The following is a 24,872-nucleotide window of genomic DNA, read 5'->3' as shown; positions in this document are numbered from 1 at the left end:
GATATTTATAAAATAAAAAAATAATAATGAGGATACATATAAAAAATGATACCGCTTAGCATTATAGTAAATTATTTGATCAATTTATTTAGATTATGATATTGTTTATAAAAATCTTACATACGCTACTGCTTCCCACCACTTCTATACACCTTCATCTATTAAATTCGCATACACAACACGCATCTAGGAGTAAGATCTGAAACTAGAAATATTTTTGGATTTGGGGGAGAATGATTGCAAATAAAAGGGGAAAATGGCAAAGGAATCGGGTTGGGGGAAAAGATGCGCAAGAGATAGGTGATCAATCAAAGGCGTGACAATTGGTGAAATAATATAATAATAGGGAGTTATCAGGTTGAAGATTAGAATTGTGGTTGGGATAAGAATCAGGCTAATAGCAAAAGACAAGAAAGCTATCATTTGTCAAAAGACATAATGGAGAGTTAACACCGATTCAAATGTCAAAAGAAAATCAATATTAGGTAATAATTAAAGATTAATCATGCAATTTGCTAGTATAATATTTTATCACGTCTTGTCATATATGATGTTGTCTAGCATTACCAAAAGACCACAAAATATAAGAGATTAACAACAAGAAAAAGATAAAAGGGAACACAACAATGACTCGAATGCGCATTTCGTTCCACAAGACCCAACCACCAAGGCTGATTGTGTTATGGTACAGGTATGTGATTTGAGTTCCACGTCCATTTTTATGTGTTGATGTGTAGTCTACCTCAATTGCATACGATATATACGAGGTGGGGTGGTTTGTTATCAAAAATAGATTTACGATTTAAACTTTGTTGGTTCAATCCTATCATATTTTTATAGTTATGAGTTCAGATCTATTATGTGTTGGACCTCAGCCCGAAGAGTACTTCCCTGGCGAAGAGATTGAAAGAACGGAACTCCAGCGCCGTCAGACGTCCGAGGCTTCCTCTTTCCCTTTAAAATAAAATCGGTGAAGTTCATCCTAAAGTTCAAAATCTACATCCAACACCAGAAGTTTCTGATGAGAACAAATTGTAAGGCAATTTTAGTAATTTTTTATACTAAATTTATGCTCTATATCAGAAGTATCAGTTTCATATGCACCCGATACTATATAGTCTTGAGTGATATGTACCCGGTACTATATAGTCTTTGGTTCTCCCACCTTAAAAAATTTAGCATTAACAATAAATTTATGATCACAATGAAAGTAAGCTAATCACAAACACTTAACAGGGAAAGAAATTTCTCTTTAAGTACCGGACCTATTAAGCTACACTACACATGATTTAATTAATTGGGGATGTAGTTTGTATGGACTAATAAATACATAGAAAAATACCACGAAGCAAATTCAGGCCCACATCCCAATACTGTTTCAATCTCCGAGGACAGAATAAGAAATCATTGTCAATAATTCCATGTTTAATCAGACAAAATAAAACAAGGAAATGATCAAAATGGTCCTTAATGTATGGGGTTGGACCATCTTGGTCCTTGATGTATACTCCTTGATAGAAATAGTCCTTCGTGTATAGAAAAGGTGGACATTTTTAGCCCCCAAGACTCCAGTTAAATTTTACAGAACCTGTCACGAGCATCTCACGTGAGATGCCATAAACACAAAATAGAGAAAACAAACCTTCCTGCTCGATCGCACTGATAATTCATTTGCCAAATCTCACGAGTCACGTGCTTCTTTATTTTTTTGTGTTCATCAAAACAGTTCGGACAAAACTATCATCATCAGAGTCACCCCGCGGGTCGTGGCATGCAACTTCCCGCTTTTAATCACCGCTTACTCCAGTACATAATAAGTGATTATTTTACTTTTGACACATCCATTAAAGAAATACAAACTCTTAGAGAAAAAAAGATGTATTTACTAAATTAACCTTAATTAATTGTTACCTTGACACATTGAAATTTGTAAATAAGGGCAAATTTGAAAAAATAAAATTAATTCCTTCTTGATTATGTAAATTAACACTTATTTTGGATTAAAAAAAAGACAAAATGGTCACTTATTACGGATCAGGGAATATATCACTTCACCGCCCCCTATTAAATTTTCCCACTTCCCCATAAAACTACCTCAACTTAATTCTCTGTCAGATACAAAATATAGTACTCCCTCAAATATCATACTACGGGTTAGGGGTGTCAATGGTTCGGTTCGACCGATTATTTTATAAAATTTATATCATACCAATTTTTCGATTATTCTATTATGTATAATCAAAATTAAACTTTTTGAAACCGTCCCAATCATGTCAGTTTCTCTTCGGTATCGGTACGATTCGGTTAATTTTCGGTATTTTTTTAAATCTCGTGTAAAAGTGTAACGACCTAGCCGGCCGTTTTGAGAGTTGTAGCCTCGTTTTCCCATTTACTGCTCATTTTGTACTCTATAGCTGTTATGTGACTTGTCGGGGTAGTCGGTTCGGGTCCAGTGTGATTTCAGAATGAAATGAGACACTTAGTCTCAAGGTTGAAAGTTTAAGTTAAAATGATTGACCGGATGTTGATCTTTGAGTAAACGACTCTGGAATGAAGTTTTGATATTTCTGTTAGCTCCGTTAGGTGATTTTGGACTTAGGAGCGTGTCCGAATTATGATTTGGAAGTCCGTAGTGGAATTAGGTTTGAAATGGCGAAAGTTGGAATTTTTAGAAAGTTTGACCGGGAGTGAACTTTTTGATATCGGGGTCGGATTCCAATTCCGGAAGTTGGAGTAGGTCTGTAATGTCATTTGTGACGTGTGTGCAAAATTTAGGGTCAATCGGATGTGATTTGATAGGTTTCGATATCGTTTGTAGAAATTGGGAGTTTAAAGTTCATTAGGCTTGAATCTATGTGCGATTCGTGTTTTTGATGTTGTTTGAGGTGGTTTGAAGGCTCGACTATGTTCGTATGAGGTGTTAAGACTTGTTGGTATATTTGGTTGAGGTCCCGGGGCACTCAGGGTGATTTTCGGAAGGTTTTCAGATCAAAGTTTGAGTTGGAGGATTGCTAAAGTGTGCTAGTGTAATCACACCTGCGGAGCTTTGATCGCAGGTACGAGCTAAGAAGCGCAGATGCGGCCAGACGTGGGGGAGGACAGTGGTCGCAGGTGCGAAGATATTTCTGCACCTGCATGGTCGCAGGAGCGGAGTGATGGGCGCAGAAGCGGAAGTTTGCGCAGGTGCGATGGGCAATTCTGCACCTGTGATGGCGCAGATGTGGGGGAAAGGACCGCAGAAGCGGAGGTCCAGCTCCAGTGGTTCACTGCAGAAGCGGATTTTTGGTCGCTTCTGCGACGCCGCAGATGCGGTTAAGTGTCTGCAGAAGCGGAAGTGCTAGACATAATATTTAAAAGCAAGGGTTCACGATTTTGGCTTCACTTTTAACATTTCAAGCACGGTTTAGGCGATTTATGAGAGGGTTTTCGAGGGGATTCTTGAGGTAAGTTCCTTGTGCCTTTTTTTTAATCAATAATATTGCTTCCCCATTGATTTTTCTACCTAGTTGGTGTGTATTTAAAGTGTAGATTGGGAGTTTGAGACTAGGAATTTGGAGAGTTTGATTTGGGGATTTGGGTGACGATTTGGTGTCGGATTTTGATAAATTTGGTATGGTTGGACTCATGGTTGAGTGGGCTTTCGGGTTTTGTGACTTTTATTGAATTTTGAGACGTGGGCCCGGGGGCCGGCTTTTGAGCCGATTTTTTATTTTGATTAATAACTTAGCATTTTCTTATGGAGTTGATTCCTTTAGCCCGTATTGATTATATCGCATTGTTTATGGTTAGATTCGAGGTATTCGGAGGCCGTTTCGCGAGGTAAGGGTATATTGGAGTAGAGATTTGCTCGAACTGAGGGAAGTAACAGTTCTAAATTTGGTTCCGAGGGTACGAAACCCCGTATTACGTGTCATATATTTGGTTTTGAGGTGACACACATGTTAAGTGACGGACGTGTGGGCGTGCACCGTATGAATTATAACTTGGTCAAATTCTATGGGACTGTGTAGTGAATAATCTATTATTTGTTTATTCTCCATGTATTAGAGAAATTGAACCATAAATCATGTTTAGACTACGTGTGTGCATTGTAGGGACCCACAGAGGTCGTGTACATGTTGAATTATCTGCTAAATTGCTGTCTTGTACTCAGTCACAGTTTATTTGTATATTACATCTTGGTCTCTATTGTTCATTTTGATGCATCATATCATTGCCGTATAGGCTGCTTATTATTATTATTTCTGAGAGCCCGAGAGACTGGAGAGATTGATGACTGAGTGAGGCCGATGGCCTGATTGTAAGGTATTATACTATAACACGTGAGTTGTCTGTGCGGATCCAGATATTATACTATAGCACGTGAGTTGTCCGCGTAACACGTGAGTTATCCGTGCAGATCCAGATATTATATTATAGCACGTAAGTTATCCGTGCAGATTATAGTGCTTGGGCTGAAGGAGCCCCTCCGGAGTCTGCACACACACACACAATGAGCGCAGGTACCTACTGAGTGCGAGTGTTGAGTGCTGAGTGAATGAGATGGCTGAGTGATTGTGGCCCTGAGAGGATGCATTTGATTTTATATTTGTTGCACTTAGCTGCCATGTATCACTGTCTCGGTAAATTTTTGAAAGATATTGCACTCTGTTTCAGTTGAACTTGTCATGAAATTACTGTTTTGGCCTTAATTGTCGAAAGCATGCCTACCTTCCATGTTAAAATCACTGTAATTGGACTATAATTGTAAAGCTCGTCATTACTTTCAGTTCCTTATTTAGTATTGTTACTTGTTGAGTTGGTTGTACTCATACTACCCCTTGCACTTCGTGTGCAGATCTAGGTGTTCCCCGACATAGTGGGTGTTGATTTCCGCGTACCATTGATCTTATGGAGATTTCGAGGTAGCTGCCGACGTTTTCGCATACCTTGTTTCTCTTCCCTATCTTTTCACTTATTGTATTTAGTTTCAGACTATATTAGACAGTGTTTTTCAGACTGGTGATGTATAGATGCTCATGTACTAAGTGACACCCTGATGTTGGGAATTTACGTGTTGTATTTTGGATTTCTATCGTGTTTATGAGAAGTTATTATTATTTAAACTATTTTAAATCCGTTTTCTGTTAAGTGTTGGAGTTATTTCATAAATGTCGGCTTGCCTAGTACCACGATAGGCGCCATCATGACAGGTTATGATTTTGGGTCGTGACAAAAAGACACTAGTAAAAGTAGAATGCAATAACGTACATACTTTTATAGGACTTAACAAAACTGTCCAGACAGTTTTACTATTTAAATGGTGATGAATTATGAAAACATAAAAGATGGCGAGATTATTAGATCCATCAACTACTCTACCGCTGCGTAGAAGAAGATACGCAAAGACAAAAAAAAGATAAATCACACAAGTAGAAAGATATTAACTAAGTCGGGACTCAAAAATAAAGTGTATAGAACATTAAATACTCAAAAAGATAAATCTAAATCATACAAAAGGAAACATATTCAATACATTGTGATTTGTTACTCATAATCGTTAGAATACTTTGTGCCTTGCTAGTGAATATGATGGAAATGATTTAGTTTCAGTTAGAATAACATAATAAGTTTGGGAATTAGGATTTTGATCTTAATTACTTGTTGGCTTGTAACATTTTTTATATTTTCGTGACCCAAGGAAAAATTTAGTACTTTATTAGTTTTAACTTAATATATAAATATATTTTTTATATATAAATTTATTTGGTACGGTTCGGTATTTTTTCAGTTTATTTTCATAAAATAAAGAACCTACCTTAATTATCGGTACGATTGTATATTTATATAAAAAACATACAATTTTATTTAAAAAAAATCTCAAAATTGGTTCGGTGCGGTACGGTTCGGTCAGTTTTTAAATATTCATTGACAGCCATTGAGGGTACTATAATTTATTAATTTTCCACTCTTATAACGATTTTCTGATCTTAATTTAGTCCATTTTTCTCCAAAATTTAGATTTTCAAGCTAGTCTCCGTTTCGAGCCACATTACATGACATTGGACTGATCTAGGAGAGCTTCTGCATGTTCACAATAACTGTTTTTGGATCGAATCTTATATATTTTCCGAAGCACATTCTCAATTGAAACCTATTAAGTTTTTAATTCTGAATCCGTCGTTGATTTGGATTAGAGGTTAAATCAATGGCCGCAGCTTTAGAGTGCTGGTCAAGTCGAGCAAGCATTGAAGAGGAAATGGTAGAACAAGTTCTAATGAGAAACAATCACAGATCGGAGGAGCCACCGGGAAGCGGTTGCTCAACCGGTACTGGTTCTGCCGGCGGGATCGGAGGTTTAAAGGAGTCTTCTTCTGCAATGCAGAAACGACTACAGAGACTGAGCAGGAATGTGTCGGAGGTGATTGCGTCGCTTAAGAACTCACTAAACCTCGAAACGGTTCGTGACTCGCCTTCGCCCTCGGACCGAGTTGAGACCGGTCGGAAGCACGTTTGGGGCAGTGTTGTACGGGGATTGACTCAGCTTTATCCTGGTAGTCAACTTCCAGAGAAGCTTGTCTCCAACATTCGCAAGCATTACGACTCTTTCCCACTCAGGTGATTGCACTGTCCTTGAGATTTTTAGATTGAACTGGTACTAACTGTGTTCAACAAAAAAAAAATGTAAAGGCAGAAAACTGGAAAAACATAATAACAAGAAAAGTTAAATAATTTCTAGCCGACGGAATTCACTGTCCTTAACTAATTTAATCCCCTTAATGTTTGCCCAACGATTGGATTAATTTCTTCTAGGATAGAACGGAATACACTGTAATAGCGGCACTTCTAATTATAGAACTTCGGCGAACTCTAAGAACGGAGCAAATCACACTTGACAAGGAGAGAGACTTCAGAATTTTTGGTGGATAAAATATGAGGTCGAGCCTCTTAATTTATAGTCAATGAAAGGGCAAGAAGGAGAGAGGCACAATCCAAAAGATGCATTTTCCTATCCACGCTCATCAACAGTAAAATCAGGAATTTCACTAAAGGAGTACAAGATTTAATATACTCCATATGTATACAAAATAATTTATAACCTATGTATGCAGTATAATTTTTCTATATGCACAATATTATTTTTTGATGAAGTCCTTCAGTTGATGTCGCTCCACTGTGCACAATGAGGGATCTAAGGTTTAGACATCCTGGGTTATGAGTTAAGATTGTGACTTCTAACTGTGTGTCTAACTCTAGCTATAATTAATTTTATGTATGTATAGTGTTCTACCTGTGTAGGTTCTGCAAGTTCTGCAGAACTAGCACTGTCTCGTCTACAGTATGTAAATGATGATCATGAGGATCAAAATGAAAATGGCTCAAATGCAGTGGGATAAAACCCGACTAGTTTTTGATTGGGACATACTAGTAATTGTTGTTATGTGTATGTAGTTCGGACCAAGAGCATGTTCGGTTGAACTGCCTTAAGCTAGATCTGCCTATTATTGTGTCACCATCTAATTCTTTGGCTTTGCTTTATTGCTGCTAGTTGTTTTGGTGTTGTCATTTTCTTATATATTTGGCTTGTTTTTGGATAGCTACGGGCAAGCTGGATTTGAAATGAAGGATGTCTTTCTACATATTAGATTGATAGAGCAGGCATCCGCAGAGGACCACCCAGCCCTTATGATACAAGAGGTATCTGATGATGAAGTTCAAGGATCAATTTTTAAGTTAACATTTGCATGTAACTCTTCTATTTCGTGGTCTGCAATGTCCGGGGCGCTCGACAGCGCCTCGATTTGTTGTAAAAAGATACAGATCTTTGAAAAGAAAGGTTTTACATTGGGGATTGTGATGCTTTTGGTTCAATCTGGGAAAGAAAAAATGTTTAAAGCTCGTATCGAGAATGTTCTTAAATCAGCCCTTAAGAAGCCAAAATCTACTGCAATGAAGAAGCTACCGTTTGGGATTTGTGGGAGTCAAGAGGAGAACACAAGGAGCAGAGAATATGGGGAGATTGAAGAGGACTCTGGGCAGCCAAATTGCAAAAATGGGTTCGATAATTTGATCCCAAAGGTCCAGTTGCAAATGCCATTACCTACTTCTTTGTTTACAGTCTCGGTGGATGAATGGCAGACTGTGTTATCTGGTGTAGAAGAGATTGGAAAATGGCTGTTGAGCTCTGATAATCTTGAGTTCATCGATCAGATTGGACCGAATACATTTAAAGGGGTATACAAGGGAAAAAGAGTTGCGGTTGAGAAGCTCAAGGGGTGTGACAAAGGAATTGCATACGAGTTTGTGCTTCGACAAGATTTGTTGGAGCTGATGACGTGCGGTCACAAGAGTATATTGCAATTTTTTGGTGTTTGCATCAGTGAAAATCATGGCTTGTGTGTTCTGACTAAGTTGATGGAAGCTGGGTCAGTTTATGACTTACTGTTGAAGAAAAAGAAACTCCAGACTAAAGAAATAATAAGGATTGCCACCGATGTAGCTGAGGGAATCAAGTTTATAAATGATCATGGAGCTGCATATAGAGATCTCAATACACAGAGGATCTTGTTAGACAAAAATGGGAATGCTTGCTTAGGTGATATGGGCATAGTAGCTGCTTGCAGGAGTATTGACGAAGCCATGGAGTATGAGACTGATGGTTATAGATGGCTAGCTCCTGAGGTCTGTTCCCTTCTACATCTAATTTGATTCATATATATACATTCATATGCCTCTTTATTCTGGAATATTGAGTAAAGTTTTTGGAAATATTTAGAAAAAGGCAATTCTAGGGATGGTGAGCTCTAAGATTGCCTTACAGTTTGAAGGCAGGGCTAGATTGAGGGAGAAAAGTGTTGGGATTTTTTTTCCGTTTCTGGCAGAGCACTTCGGATGAAATTTTATATACCGATTAAAAGTTAAACATAACTTGGAGGAACTTATGTCGTCATTGGAAGTATAAGAAAGTGATTTTGCATATCTTGTGAAGTTGATCTTTAGGTGATGGTTTCAAGATTCCATATTGATGGATCATCAGAAAAATATAGGACCTTACATAACAATGTGATCCACTTTCACTGTAGTATACTTTTCAATTGGCGGCATCTTGACAGAATGGAAAAGTAGATTTGTCAGAAAGATGTTAACTGAAATTTTACTGGTATAATTATTTTTAGGCTGTGAGACTGGGGTTTGCTGGTGTCAGAGATAATTTTCTTACATGAGTTCTTAGCTAACTTGATCGAATCTTTCCAAATATGCTGCGGTAACCCTAGTAAACAGTTTTCCATGCCAAACTGTGTGCCAGCTTAGGTAGGGGAAGCTGAGACTTGAGAGCTCTTATAAGACTATACCTGGCTACTAGCTAATTCCCCTTTTTTCCCGTTAGGGATGAGAGGAAGGACAATGAGTAGACAGGGAGGGTTTTTCTCCCCATCAGATGTACTAACCCAACTGAAATTGAGGGGCAAGCCAACAATCAATTCAACAAAAACTACGGCTTATTTTCAAACTAGTCGGGTAATGTTAAATGAATCCTCTGAATCTATTCCGCACCATTTGGACCCATCTCAGTCTACTAAATAATTTTTTACGGAAAATTAAGGGTTCTCCAAAACTAGGATTCTCTGAACCATGCCACCGACAGTTTCTATACTAATAAAATTTCAAGTTAGTGCTCAATGAGTGGCATGCGATATTCTATCGTCCTTTGAGTATCTCATCTTAGAATGGCCACAAAGTATCATCTACGATTTTCTTGAGAAGCATATTTTCTGTGTTGTTGATACTATTGCCCTTCTATTGCCACAAGATGAGTAGTGTAGTTGTTGTTAAGAGGAGAAAACTTTTGATTTTAAGTTACCATTATGAAGCATAAAAATGTCTTCACTGTATTAAATATATTTAAGTAGGCTTTTTCATGACTATCTACTTAAGAGAACATTTTCACTTATCCTGGCATGACTTTTTAGCATGCGCATCATGTTATCATATTTGTTTTTGCTTTATTTGCTTTATGGTCTTAGCAATTATGCCCTGCTACATGATTACGTACTTTTGGTTTTAATTCTAGCAAATATTTCTGAGTTGATATTTCTTAGCGGAGCCCACTTTTAGATGAAGATGGAAATCCATAGAACGTTTGCTATACTTTCATTTCTGGTGCTACAATTTTTCCTTTTTTTTCTCCTTCCTCCTCTCTTTTTCTGAGGATAATTTTCAAATGAATTCTGATACAATCTTTGTAGAGAAAATTACGATATTGGCTAGTTTCAGTTTTATTCTTTGCAATATATGACTAAGCATGTAACCTTCATTTGGCTCATTTGCTAACAAGAAAACCACGTGACTGCTTCTTTTACGGGACGAGATTATTTTGATATTTTCACTTATTTAAAGTTAATAATCTACAAAAATTTTGAAAATTTGTTAGTGAAGAGTCCAAAAGTGCATAAAATTTTATGCTTAGTTGGACGAAGCTGAAACTTGTCAATGTAGTTGAGGAGCCTAAACAGCAATTATCATTTTTTTTAAAGCTATGATTGACAGTCGCAGAACATGAAAGTCTTTTAAAGTAATCCTGTTTTATGATTGATGTAATGGAGTCTAATAACTGCCTGCCTCAGACTTTGATTTTAATGTATGCTAATTGCTAAGAGCTGGTTGTTGTTTATCAAAGAAGTATATATGCACCATGAGCTGGCTGCTTTTATGCAGAAGCAACTTTTTTTTATGTTAAGTGGCCCGTACTCCTCTTATGCTGTCAATTGTATGCAATGAACGATAAAAAGGAATATTATTCATATTTTAACCATATTTTTGGTTGTAACAGATAATTGCAGGTGACCCTGAAAGTGTTAGAGAGACTTGGATGAGTAATGTGTATAGTTTCGGAATGCTTATATGGGAATTGGTTGCTGGAGAGGTAGCATATTCTGCTTACTCACCAGTACAGGCTGCTGTTGGAATTGCTGCTTGTGGGCTTAGACCTGAAATTCCAAAAGATTGCCCCCAAGTTTTGAGGTCTCTTATGATCAAGTGTTGGGACAATTGCCCTTCAAAACGTCCTCAGTTCAGTGAAATTCTGTCAACATTGGTACGTTCCAGCAGTAACAGCTACAGTAATACTAGGTAATAGAAATTCTTTCCATCTCATAAAAATGTAAAAGAGGCTGTTTAATCTAGTAGATGTTGCAATCAGTCATATAGATCCTTTATTGCAATGCAAATTAAATCCCTACTCTCCTATCATCATATAATGAAAGGAAAAACAAAGAAAAGGCTCCCAGCTTATAGTTTATGTTTTGTGCTAGAGACAGTCGAGAGACATGACTGGTTTAGTCACATGTTGTCTCTCCTATTCCTATTATGGTTGTTATTATTAATGACTACTCCTTTTCATGTTGTCTGTACTGTGAGTTGATAAACTAGCATAAAGCAGAAAAAAGATAGAGAAATCAGGATTGCGGCATGAGAGTAATTTAGGCCTTCTGTGTTTAGCTTTTACTTTATGTTTTTATGGTGGCTAGCTAGGGGTCCAGTTAGGGTCCCTTCAGTTTTTCCTTCTCACTAGAAAAAAGAATTTAGGACATGAACCATTTCTCTGGAATGTTAACTCAACGAATCAAAGTAGAGGATCAGTCTTTATAAGTATGATCTGAGAGTAAAAGTATGTCCAGTTAGGGTATTTCTTATAATTGCCATATGCAAATTCCATTTTTTTGGTGTATCTTTTCTCATTTCCTCTTTGGCAATAAACTCTTTTAATGGAGAAGCTTTTCAAAAAAACATTTTTGAGAATTATTTTGCTCTATGCGATTTAACATAAAACTGGTAAAAAATTGGGTGATTTGGTGATAACAATGAGTATTTGAAAATATGTACCCTTTTTACTAGGAACAAGTATTATGGTGTAGTGAGTGCACAAAGTTGTTGTGAAAAATGTCTCACTCTTTCTAAGAACAGGTCATTTTTCTCATTTTTCTCGAGGAGCATATGCTCAACTGGTTTTAGACAATCAAACAAACAAAATATGAATAGAACTCAAAGATAAGTGCTTTTGTATCTTTTTTATTTTATTTTTAATTTCAATTAATAAATATTTGGTATCGTTAAAAGGATGAATAGATAAAATAGATTTCTTATATTCTGGAAAATGTTAGAAGTAGGAGCTAAATTCAAGATTTCTGCGCATTACCTATAGCCCGGGGTGAAGTACACAAATAGTTCTCAAAGTAGATGGTCTTGAAATTTTGTCCCTGCTTGCCTCGGGCAGAACTTCAAGTTTAAAAAGTATGGCACCTCCTCTCTTGCCCCACGGGTAATAAACACTTTTAACTTTTGACCAGTGGGCACATTATGAAATTCCAGCATGTTGTGCTGGAAATTCACATATAAAAAATTCGAACTCCAATATATTATGCTGGAATATTTTCGGATTTTGAACAGTATTTTTGTTCAGATTTATCTTTTACATGAAAAGTGACTAATTTTCAATTACTTTTGAAACTGTGATTATTTTTCAATTACCATTTATAAATTTGAATATTTTTGAATTTCTCCCGATTAAAACATGTGAAATCAAGTGCATTTACATCATTTTCCAGATAATTTAGCAGAAACATCTGTCTTCCTCAATTGCAGTTAGAGATTAAAAAGATATCCGTAATGTGTAATATTAGCAGAGGATAAACTACTCTTTTTTCGTTTAACTTCATAACTTCTATCGCCATCAATTTGGAAAGAAAAAGCTTTCATGTTTCCAGACTCATGAGTCATGGGTGGCTCGACTATAAGGCCAGTAACTCAATCGCTTGGGGCCTCAATTTTTTTGGGGCTCAATTTTTTCCTTAAAGATGTATTGTATATGTATTATTAAAAAAATATCTGTACATCTAAATTTTAAAAAAAAAAATTGGAGCGAAAGTATAATAACTTTAATGTGAGAATTGTTGTAATAATTAGATAATGGTTTCCTTACATGGGTAAGGTAGCTTATTCCCCCCCCCCCCCCATTTATATCCCCCTGCCTCATTTATATCCTAACAACTAATATAATTACCTTTTTTATTCTCTCTTTTACTATTCTTATTCTCATTATTGAAAAGTCTCTCAATCGACAACTTACCGCGGCTTACAAGTTGTCTTCAAAATATCAAGCATTACAACAAGCAACCATTATATTGAAGCAATGCAACACTTTTAAATATCATTATATTAACCTATCTTGCTCTATAGTTTCTTACCCTTTGAATTCTGGTACTATCTACTGTTTCTTGTACTTCGATTATCTTATTTATCTGTGATAGCTACTGCTCCTTTTTAGACTGCTTTACCATGACTTATTCGCCTTCGTTACTTTCATTTTCATACTGCATTGAATTGATTGTCCTTATTTGACTTTTTTTTTGCCATGCTTTCTCTTGAGCCAAGGGTCTTTCGGAAACCTCTCTGCAGTGGCAGAGCCAGAATTTTAGTTAAGGGGTGTCAAAATATATAAAAGTAAACATATCAGGAAATTAAGGGGAGTCAATACATAGTATATATACATATAAATTATTTTTACCTACCTACACAATGTATTTTTTTCGCGAAGGGGTATCATTTGACACCCATTCCTATAAGGTGGCTCCGCCACTGCCTCTCTGCCTCCCAAGGTAGAGGTAAAGTTTGGGTACACTCTACCTCCCCAAATCCACTTTGTGGGTTTTCACTAGGTATATTGTTGTCTATATCTACTTATCAAATTCTTGAGCTGATTTTATTGTTCTACCTTTATTTTATACTTTTTCATTGAAAATTTGTCCTTGATATTCTTACTTAGGGCCTCTATGTGAAATTTGGCTATAGGCCCCTAATCTTGTTGAGAAGGCCTGTTTCCAGTTGATCGTGACTTATGAATATTGTTGTTACAACTGTGAAGGTAAGGGTGGCAAGTGGGCGGGCCCGGGCCCGCGGGCTAAATAGGCCGGGACCGATAGGACTGCTAGAGGTGGGCTTGGATCGGTCTCGTGGGCCGGTTCTTGCCTAGGAACCCAAGGGACCGGGACCGGACCGGTCCCTTAGCGGGCCAAATGGGCCCAACTGATATTTTTTTTAAAAACTAGCCATTTGGCTATTTAAAAAAGAGCTGTTGGGCTTTAAAAAATAGTCGTTGGCTATTTAAAAAATAGCTATTAAACCTCCCCAACTTAGTTTTAACCCCAAACGTCTTATAATTACACTTTTCCTCTATTTTCAACTATAAAGACCCCCCTCATTCTTTCATTTTCTTACAAAATAATATCAATCTATCACAATCTCTTTTTAATTTTCTTCTATACTTGCTACTATTGCCTACTTTATTCCAAAAAATAGCCAAAAAATATTGAGGTTGTTACAATTTGTGAAAAATTTGTGAAGTTGGTGAATTGAAATCTTCAAGTCTGTAACGATAATCAATTCTCAACAAGTTGTTCTTCAATTCGGTAAACTCATCCCAACTCTTAAATCTTAATATTATAGTTTTGTTTGTTTTATTTATTTGCTATTACTTGATTAATTAAGATGTCTTCCTTAAGAAATATTTTTGGTAAAAATAAGAATAAGGAAAAATCCAAGACTGGCGAATCTAGTGGTACTGTTGTTCCTCCTCCCCTGCCCCTGTCTCCCCGAACCAAACCCCATACCCGTCCTACACCTGCTATTCGTGATACCGATAATAGTTTATTATAATTTACCGAGACTGAATTTTGCCATAATATTGTATCCGATGAACATTTAGACCATGAATTAATGAATGCTCTCTATTCTAATAATTATAATATTATAGATGAAAATGATGATGAGGAAATTTGTCATGACCCAAAATTCCCATCTTCGGGACCGTGATGGCGCCTAATATTTCACTTGCTAGGCAAGCCAACATTAGAATAATCTTAACCATTTTTAAACAAATTAAATTAAACAGAAGTCAATTACTGAAATAAAATGTGGAAGACCGTAACTACCGAATCATCAAAATTCATCACCGAATCTGATGTCACAAGTGCATGAACTACTAGAATAACAAATAAAGGTCCGAATAAAATTCAAGCTGTTTGAAGGATAATACACAACTAAGATAAGATAGAAGGGGACTTCAGAACTGCGGACGATGTGCAGTTATACCTCAAGTCTCCTATCGATAGCTAAATCCGAGCAAATCTATGGTACGCCGCTGGGACCAACTCCAAAATCTGCACAAGAAGTGCAAAGTGTAGTATGAGTACAACCAACCCCATGTACTCCGTAAGTATCGAGCCTAACCTCGACGAAGTAGTGACGAGGCTATGACAAGACACGTACGTAAATAACCTATACAAGCATATACAAATACGAAGCAACAATAACACAATAATTAACAATTATAAATTTGGGAGGGAACATGCGAAGGGGGATGATATAATAATTTCAGCAGGAGAAGTGTCACGTAGCAGCCAATTAATTCATCAACAATAAAATGAGCAGATGATAATATGAAAATGGCACGGTACCACCCTTCGTGATTTTACTCTCATTCTTCCCATAAATTAATAAATAAATAATAATAATTGGCACGACATCACCCTTCGTGCTTTAGCTCTCTTTCTTGTCATGAATTGATAAATAAATAATAATAATTGGTACAACATCACCCTTTGTGCTTTAACTCTCTTCTGCCACGGCATCACCCTTAGAGTTTTAACTCTCTTCTGGCACGGCATCACCCTTCGTGCTTTTACTGTCACGACCCAAAATCCATTAAAGGTCGTGATGGCGCCTAACACCACTGTCAGGCAAGCCAACCTTGACTAATTGATTTAATTACTCATTTTAATATTTTTGAATCGAAATTTTCTTAAATAGTAAATGTAGAAGTCATAGAGTAAGTAATAATTATTTTAGCAACTAAACTACTAAACAACCCATAATCACTCCAAAAATCCGGTGTCACAAGTGCATAAGCATTAACTAGAGAGTAAAATAAAATACAGCATCTGTCCGGAATACAAATTAAATAGAAAAATATAAATAACTCTGAAGGAGATTCTGTTGGCTACGGATCGTAATATAGAATGCAGTTCACCTAAATCCCCATATTTTAACCGCATCTCTACGCCCATAAGGCCGCTAGATATAGCATGAGTATGTAAACAACGTGTACCCAATAAGTATCAAGTCTAATCTCGAAGAAGTAGTGACGAGAGGTCGACTTTGACACTCACTAAGGGTCAATAATATTAAAAATGGAAATATTTAAATCAACATGATTTATAGAAATGACAATAATGTTCCTTAACCAGCAGAAATAATTAATTCATTCAATTCCAATAATTTCCAATTTATTCAATTCCAATAATTAATTCATTCAAAGGAGGATATTTTCTTATAAACCTCCGGAATGAGAATACATATATACATTTTTGAGATTAATGCAGGAGGATGTACAAATTTCTACAACAGTTAAATATTCTGAACAAAATTTCAAGTATGTGAGATTTCAATCTTTTACCATTTCCTCTAACAATTTGCAACATAATTCTATTGCTTTAATTAAATAAAGATACAATTATCACAAGTAATTCATGATTTGAGTCCTAAACTACCCGAACTTTAGCAATATTAATAGCCACGCACAGACTCTCGTCACCTCGTGCGTACGTAACCCCCACAATTAGTAACAATTATTAATTTAAATCACCTATGGGATAAATTCCCTCTTACAAAGTTAGAGAAGAAACTTACTCGTCTCAAAGCCCACTTCCCGATCACAACATCATGTAAAAATCCCAATTCGGTGCCGAAAAATTCGAAACTATCCAAATGTTATATAAAATAATTAATACATGTTCGAAAATTCAAAATTAGACTATTAAATAAATTACCTATCCAAAATGGTAAATTCTTAAAATTTATCTCGGGCCAACTTGCCCGGATTCCGAAAATATTTGGAGAAAAACGTTACCCATAATCTCAAGAACTCAAATATATAATTTTCATCCAATTCCATAACCATTTTCATGGTAAAAATCTCATTTTTATCAAAATCTAAGTTTTTTTTTATCTAAACCCTTGATTTCCAAGATTTAGAGGTTATAATCTACCCATAATCTATGTATTTAACTCAAAGTGTGTAGAATTAACTTACCTTCAAGTTGCTAGTTGAAATCCCCTCTCAAAAGCTCCAAAATCGCCCAAAAATGGTGGAAATACGGACTAAAAACGACTGAGCCTCGCCCCTTTTTAACATTTTGTCCAACAGCCTTTTTCGCTCATGCGGAGGTGTGACCGCACCTGCGGTTCCACTTCTGCGGCGATGCCTTTCGCACATGCGCCTTTTCTGCTTCTGCGGTCACTGTCTTCACACCTGCGGGCTCGCAGGTGCGCTTTCTGGATCGCTTTTATGGTTCGTGCTAGCCTCCCATTTTCTCGCATCTGCAGCTTGGGCTCGCTTCTGCGAGCTCGCACCTGTGGCTGCCCAAGCGTAGGTGCGGTTGCAGCAGAAGCTGGAAGCTTCAGCTGCTGCTCCAACTTCTAAAATGGATCCGAGTCTCGTCCGGTTAACCCTCGAGACCCCCGGGGCCCCGCCCGAATATACCAACAAGTTTGAAATCATAATATGGACTCGCTCGAACCCTCAGAACGTGTAAAACAACATCAAAACTAAGAATCATACCTCAAACCAAATTGATTCAACTTAGAATTTTCAAATTCTTCAAACTTACTCGGAATACGCCGAAACATACTTAAACTACTCGGAATGACACCAAATTTTGCGTGCAAGTCTTAAATAACCATACAGAGCTATTCCCAAGCTCAGAATTCCACTACTCTCACCGAATTCACACCATGCACCACATTATTCACATGACCACAATAACATCCTCTAACAACAATAGTCGAAATCCCATGAATCGGATGCTCACAACACACCTCATGACACATATAAGTCTTGTTCCAACTCTTGCAATACTGCCACGGCAGAAGAGATGTGTAGAAATTCATAACCAACTGCGTAGTCAACAAATCATTTAGTCCCTCCTCCTGACAGGAACCATTACCTCATTATGAACCAAATAACGATATTTTCTCTTTAATATGCCTTATATAAATCCGATCGCACTGATCCCAGGTCCAAGAATCTCGCCTCACCCAGTACAAGCCGTTCCGGTAATAAGCCACCACAATCACTACCAAAAGTCTCATATGATGCCACCATGTGCCAACAAGCCACAAACTCGAATGTGATACATAAGGAAAACGAACTCTGGAAAGAACTACTCAACCTACATAACGGATTAAACAACCGAAAAGGTGCTATGAACCTTCCTCATAACATGAGAAACAAGATACGCAAGAATAGATATGGGGAACTGTACTCAACATCATACTTTTACGGCGTGCACCCCAATCCACACATGATACCGTTGCGGCGTGCAACCCGATCCCAACAACATACCCGTGGCAGCGTGCCACCCGATCCACACAAGATAATAAATAGGGAAGTGCCCATCAAGCCAAAATGCTTATACCTATGAAATACCAGAATGTCAACCACAAGCACGCCAAGTGCACAATACCATCAAATAACGCCATACGCTACAAAACTCAAGCACGACTAAGGTGCAATTAGAGGTGTTCATGATTCGGTTTGGGTCGGTTTTTTCCGAAAAAGAAACCAAACCAAGTAAATCGATTTTTTAAATATTGGAACCAAACCAAACTAATTAAGTCAGTTTTTTATCAATTCGGTTTGATTCGATTTTTGTCGGTTTTTCGGTTTTTTTGGTTATTCATCGATTTTTTTCTTAAATATGAGACATACACTACCAAACACATATTTCGGCGACTATATTTTCAACGTAACACTATCAAATCAATTGCTCTTTGAGAAATCTATCAGTTACCAAGATATATTGATGATAATTGAATCAAATAGTGATGAATAACTAAAGTTCTCAATTAAAAATCGATTATTTTTAACATGAAATAAATTCTTGTACTTAGCAAAACAAAACTATCAATTAAATTAGAATGTTAATGCAAAGAATTAGATTATTATAATAGCAAATAACTAGACTAAAAATATAAATGACTAGTATGTATAATAATAAATTTAAATAGCTACTTTTATATTCGGTTTGGTTTGGTTTTTTTCGGTTATTTTTTTATTAAAACTAAAACCAAACCAAATTTGATCGGTTTTTAAAATTCAAAACCAAAACCAAACTAAACCAAACCTAAAAAGTATCATTTATTTTTGGTCGGTTTGGTTCGATTTTTCGATTTTTTATGAACACCCCTAGGTGCAATAAATGACATGCATCTCGAGAGCCATCCTAGTCATATAACACAACAAACTATACGGGATCTCAATACGAGTGCGAATAATCAAACCGCCTCATAACCCACATGGCACAATAGAGACTACACGGAAGGGCCGACAACAGAAATAACATCCAAGGCCCGAAGACCCCTCCGAAAATAACGTTATGCTGAAATGAACACATCCAGCCTGATATAGAGCCCACATTCACATTTAGATCCATCCACGGACCTCAAGCCGATTTTGATCGTACCGCACTGGGCTAATAACCTTTCAAGGATCCACAATAACCCTTTTTCCCATGACACACAAGAACAACCATTAAATCCGAAACAAACTTCCACATGCCACAACCAAATGAACCGAGCGCTCTTCAGGCATAAATTCTCACATTAGCGATAGTACCACAATCTCCATACTTGGTTCTAAAACTTTACTCAATTAAGTGACTACATGTCACACTTATACAATCTTCCCGTGGGATACACTCCCACGATCTTTCGCACAAAGTAACAAGTCTACACGTCCATACCACCGGCCACACTAATGTTGTAAGGCAAATGAGGAATCCGCGATCAGTACTTAAAGCCTCTTACACATGATTCCGATCTCAGGTGACGCTGAAGACAGTATCAGTTTACCCTAAACATCTGAATTCTTTCCTGCTCATCCGACCTCGTGACATTCTTGTTGACATCAAACTGTAACCTTGATCCTCAACTTCCAATTTCCTATGTCGCTCTCTGCACCTAACTTACCAATACGTGAGAGTGCGAGAATTCCATCATGACTCCTGATCCACTAATAAGACAAACACTCCATAACATAGCAACCTTTTACTTAACTCATTTTAGGAGAACCATTTCAACACGCGACTGAATTTCCATAACCGCAGAAAATACAATACTCAAGTAGTGGTCTAAACCACCATAACTCTTCCGGAATCCATCTACACATAACAGACCATAATACTCGAATGCCTCCAAATAAAATCAATTACGGCGGCTGTCAAACCTCGCACGTACCGCCACCAACCCCATATATAACTTAACATGCTGAAGGAACTGATCCTTGCCACCATCATGCCAATTCAACCATTGCTAACCGATCCGACTGCTTGTAATTTTACCCTAGACTTTCCTTAGAAATAACAATATCTCCATTTAAATTATATCGAACTCAATCCGCACTCGCCCCGAGTGACTTCATTTCATGAGCTCACATTGCCTCAAAACCCACGTACCATCTCATACCCTCTTTGTGCTCACGTTTACATCCTCAACTGGTACAACAATTGTGATAATTCCTCTATGAATCTGAAGTCATTTTCTTCCATTCCTCCAATGCTACATTGCAGCCCGAAGATAACGTAGAACACTCCAAGCCCTTTTCATAATCTACTACAAAAGCTCGATACTTAACCATACTACGAACTCGAAATCCTTAGGCATCATACTTATATTTTTGAATCCATTAAGACCCTTGTTAAGAGTCACCCACTCTGACTTGTTCCTAAATATGATCAAACTCTAAGGCCCTGCTAGCATATGAACGCCTTCTCAAAGAAGCACCCGACCGACTCACTTCCTTGTACATCATATCTATACGAAGCATAGAATCTGAGTCTTCCCAAAGCCTGAACGTGAATCGATAAGGCCAAATATAGCACACATTCCTCAAATCCTTTGCTCAAATTACCATTGATGTTTTCTTTCCTTAGTCGTAATAACCCACCAATATGCCGATAACCAGAAACCTCATAAGTAAACAACTATGCACTCCAATCGTAGGCGGCGGGCTCTCCCACTTAGCTTGAAGCTACCATTACATGACCCTGGAACCTACCAAGATTCCTTCTTCCTCCCGGATATGACCTCGTGCAATCGACCCACTAAATTCCTCAAAATTCTTATGTTAAACATTTCATGAACATTCTGAATCACTAGCCACATTCACATACTCCACCTCTTACTGGGTAGCCAGTAAGATTCTTCGTAGAAGCTCCTTCAACACCACGCAACCGCTAACCTGCACACAGGAGATATCCCACCTATGAAAATTCTATGCCGACATCCTCCAACAACGCTGCACCGAGTACAATTACCACGAAAGCAATAAACCATCCTGAGCCCGTGCTCGTTCACCAACTGTACAAGTCCGTTCACTCCTCATGGACATCAACTAAAGGTGAGACAATACATTCCAATCCAAAGTCATGTTGTATCCTGCTTCATATTAAGCAACTCCCTCCTATCACGCCTAATCTTCCTCAATATAGCAGCCAATATTCCAAATTAAGCCCGTAGACCTAGTCACTGTCCACCATGAATCCCAAATCACTCTAATTTCCCCCAAGGCGTATGGCTATCCTACCACAGAACCTGTATACCACTCTGCCACTCTCCCACTTTAGTCAAACCCTCTGTTTTAAGCAGTTAATCGGCATTCTGTTTCCTTACACTCGGCCTTCTAAAAGTTTAACCACCGCAAGATACCTCCTACATGTGCTTCCTCATCCTTCGCAGCCCAGTTGTTGCCTTAAATCAAAATCTATCTCTGTAGCATTTGAACCAATCGATCGCTACCAACTTTAAACCTTTCCGAGGATCATCTTTCTCGAGCCATCAATACTAGGAACACCGCTTCGATCCTGAACCACTGCACACCTCGAACTCTGACAGCCGCTTCCCCGGCATCATTTCACAATACCCTACTCCAAAGGCGAATTGAAGAAGACCATAACATCGGCGGGCTTAACACATACCATCAAGGACGACGTCACCACATCACAGATGAAAATTCCACCACGCTCGAAAATACCAAGGCTCGCTACCCCATTGACCCAAACCTGAGCATTTGTAGTCCGATTGCCTGTCCTCCGCCTGAAATAAAATACTGAATCTCCTAATCATGCACTGAGTAAAACATACTTTCAAGTCATTCACTGCCTCGACGCATAGACAAACATCCCACCAATACACGAACACTGTGCGATGGCAACGCACGAATCGTCATAGCAATCAATGCCAAATCTCAAACCTTAGGTAATACTGATACTGAGCTGAAACGACAGAGCGACCTTCCGCAAGGCGACGACAATAGCCCAATCAAATATGCAGTAAGAAACATCCTGCACCACATCTGTAGTACTATTAAACTTCCTCGATTCCCAATTTATAACAAGCGTTTCACGTCACATAAGATTGAATAGGAAGGAAACAAAGGCATAAGCCTCAAAGGAAATCGAATCACATGATGAGGAATCAAGAAGGGAAGTACTCCTAACAGCCCTGTAGCCTCTCGAAGATAAGTACGGACGTCTCCGTAATCCACAAGACTCTACTAGACTTGCTCATGACTCGTGAGACCTAAGTGAACCTAGTGCTCTAATACCATATTGTCACGACCCAAAATTCATTAAAAGTTGTGATGGCGCCTAACACCACTGTCAGGCAAGCCAACCTTAATTAATTAATTTAATTACTCATTTTAGTATTTTTGAATCGAAATTTTCTTCAATTAAATAGTAAAGATAGAACTCATAGAGTAAGTGATAATTATTTTAGCAACTAAATTACTAAACAACCCATAACCACTCCTAAAACCCGGTGTCACAAGTGCATGAGCATTAACTAGAGAGTAAAATAAAATACAGCATCTGTCCGGAATACAAATTAGACAGGAAAATATAAATAACTCTGAAGGAGACTCTATTGGTTGTGGATTGTAATATAGAATGTAGCTCACCTAAGTCCCCTCATTTTAACCACACCTCTGCGCCCACAAGGCCACTAGACATATCTGTACCTGCACAAAAATATATAGCAAGTGTAGCATGAGTACGTAAACAACGTGTACCCAGTAAGTGTCAAGCCTAATCTCGAAAAAGTAGTGACGAGAGGTCGACTTTGACACTCACTAAGGGTCAATAATATTAAAAAGGGAAATATTTAAATCAATATAATTTATAGAAATGACAATAATGTTCCTTAACCAGCAGGAATAATTAATTCATTCAATTCCAATAATTTTTAATTTATCAATTAACTTCACAAGCTGCAATAAAATATCAAGGTATCGTGTAATTATTATTCTTAGGCATGATTTCCGTTGTGGTCGTACGGCCCGATCCAGAGTGTCATGTACACTGCCGAGGGACGTACGACACGATCCATAGATGCATCTATACTGCTGAGGCGTTCGGCCCGCTCCACAAGAAAAGATGACATTTTCTTATGAACCTCCGGAATGAGAATACATATATACATTTTTGAGATTAACGCAGGAGGATGTACAAATTTCTACAACAAATAAATATTCTGAACAAAATTTCAAGTATGTGAGATTTCAATCTTTTACCATTTCTTCTAACAATTTGCAACATAATTCTATTATTTTAATTAAATAAGGATACAATTATCACAAGTAATTCATGATTTGAGTCCTAAACTACCCGGACTTTAGCAATATTAGTAGCTACGTACGGACTCTCGTCACCTCGTGCGTACGTAACCCCCACAATTAGTAACAATTATTAATTTAAATCACCTATGGGGTAAATTTCCTCTTACAAGGTTAGACAAGAAACTTATCTCATCTCAAAGCCCACTTCCCGATCAAAACGTCGTGTAAAAATCCCAATTCGGTGCCGAAAAATTTGAAACTATCCAAATGTTATATAAAATAATTAGTACATGTTCGAAAATTTGAAATTACACTATTAAATAAATTACCCTATCCAAAATGGTAAATTTCTAAAATTCACCCCGGGCCCACGTACCCGGATTCCGAAAATATTTGGAGGAAAACGTTACCCATAATTTCAAGAACTCAAATATACAATTTGCATCCAATTCTATAACCATTTTCGTGATAAAAATCTCATTTTTATCAAAACCTAGGTTTTTCATCTTAACCCTTGATTTTCAAGATTTATAGGTTATAATCTACCCATAATCTATGTATTTAACTCAAAGTGTGTAGAATTAACTTACCTTCAAGTTGCTAGTTGAAATCTCCTCTCAAAAGCTCCAAAATCGCCCAAAAATGGAGAAAATACGAACTAAAAACGACTGAGCCTTGCCCCTTTTTAACATTTTGTCCAACAGCCGTTTTCGCACATGCGGAGGTGTGACCGCACCTGCGGTTCCGCTTCAGCGGTGATTCCCTTCGCACCTGCGACTCTTTCGCTTTTGTGGTCACTGTCTTCGCACCTGCGGGCTCGCAGGTGCGCTTTCTGGATCGCTTCTGCGGTTCGTGCCAGCCTCCCCTTTTCTCGCATCTGCGGCTTGGGGCTCGCTTCTGCGAGCTCGCACCTGCGGCTGCCCAAGCGCAAGTGCGGTTGCAGCAGAAGCTGGAAGCTTTAGCTGCTGCTCCATCTTCCAAAATGGATCCGAGCCTCATCCGGTTAACTCCCGAGGCCCCCGGGGGCCCGCCCGAACATACCACCAAGTTTGAAATCATAATACGAACTCGCTCGAAACCTTGTAACGTGTAAAATCACATCAAAACTAAGAATCATACCTCAAACCAAATTGATTCAACTTAGAATTTTTAAATTCTTCAAACT

At 37.7% G+C, this 24,872-nt stretch overlaps 1 protein-coding gene across 4 annotated transcripts; it reads left to right on the top strand.

Annotated features, from left to right (window-relative positions):
- The first annotated feature begins 547 nt into the window (after positions 1-547).
- On the top strand, positions 548-11,386 carry LOC104115641 (uncharacterized). 4 transcript variants are annotated; one of them, XM_070177900.1, is made up of 6 exons: positions 548-691; positions 876-1,034; positions 4,838-4,904; positions 6,177-6,597; positions 7,578-8,661; positions 10,811-11,386. In XM_070177900.1, the coding sequence occupies exons 4-6, from the start codon at positions 6,188-6,190 to the stop codon at positions 11,111-11,113; spliced, it is 1,797 nt and encodes a 598-aa protein (XP_070034001.1). In that variant the 5' UTR covers positions 548-691; positions 876-1,034; positions 4,838-4,904; positions 6,177-6,187; the 3' UTR covers positions 11,114-11,386. The 4 variants fall into 4 exon arrangements, with proteins under 4 accessions (XP_070034001.1, XP_070034003.1, XP_070034002.1 ...); XM_070177902.1 differs by having other exon boundaries at positions 559-691; positions 841-1,034; XM_070177901.1 differs by having other exon boundaries at positions 578-691; positions 853-1,034.
- The last annotated feature ends 13,486 nt before the right edge of the window (positions 11,387-24,872 follow it).

Source organism: Nicotiana tomentosiformis, chromosome 6 (genome assembly GCF_000390325.3).
Source record: "Nicotiana tomentosiformis chromosome 6, ASM39032v3, whole genome shotgun sequence".
NCBI lineage: Eukaryota > Viridiplantae > Streptophyta > Magnoliopsida > Solanales > Solanaceae > Nicotiana > Nicotiana tomentosiformis.
This window is presented reverse-complemented; position numbering and strand designations above follow the sequence as displayed.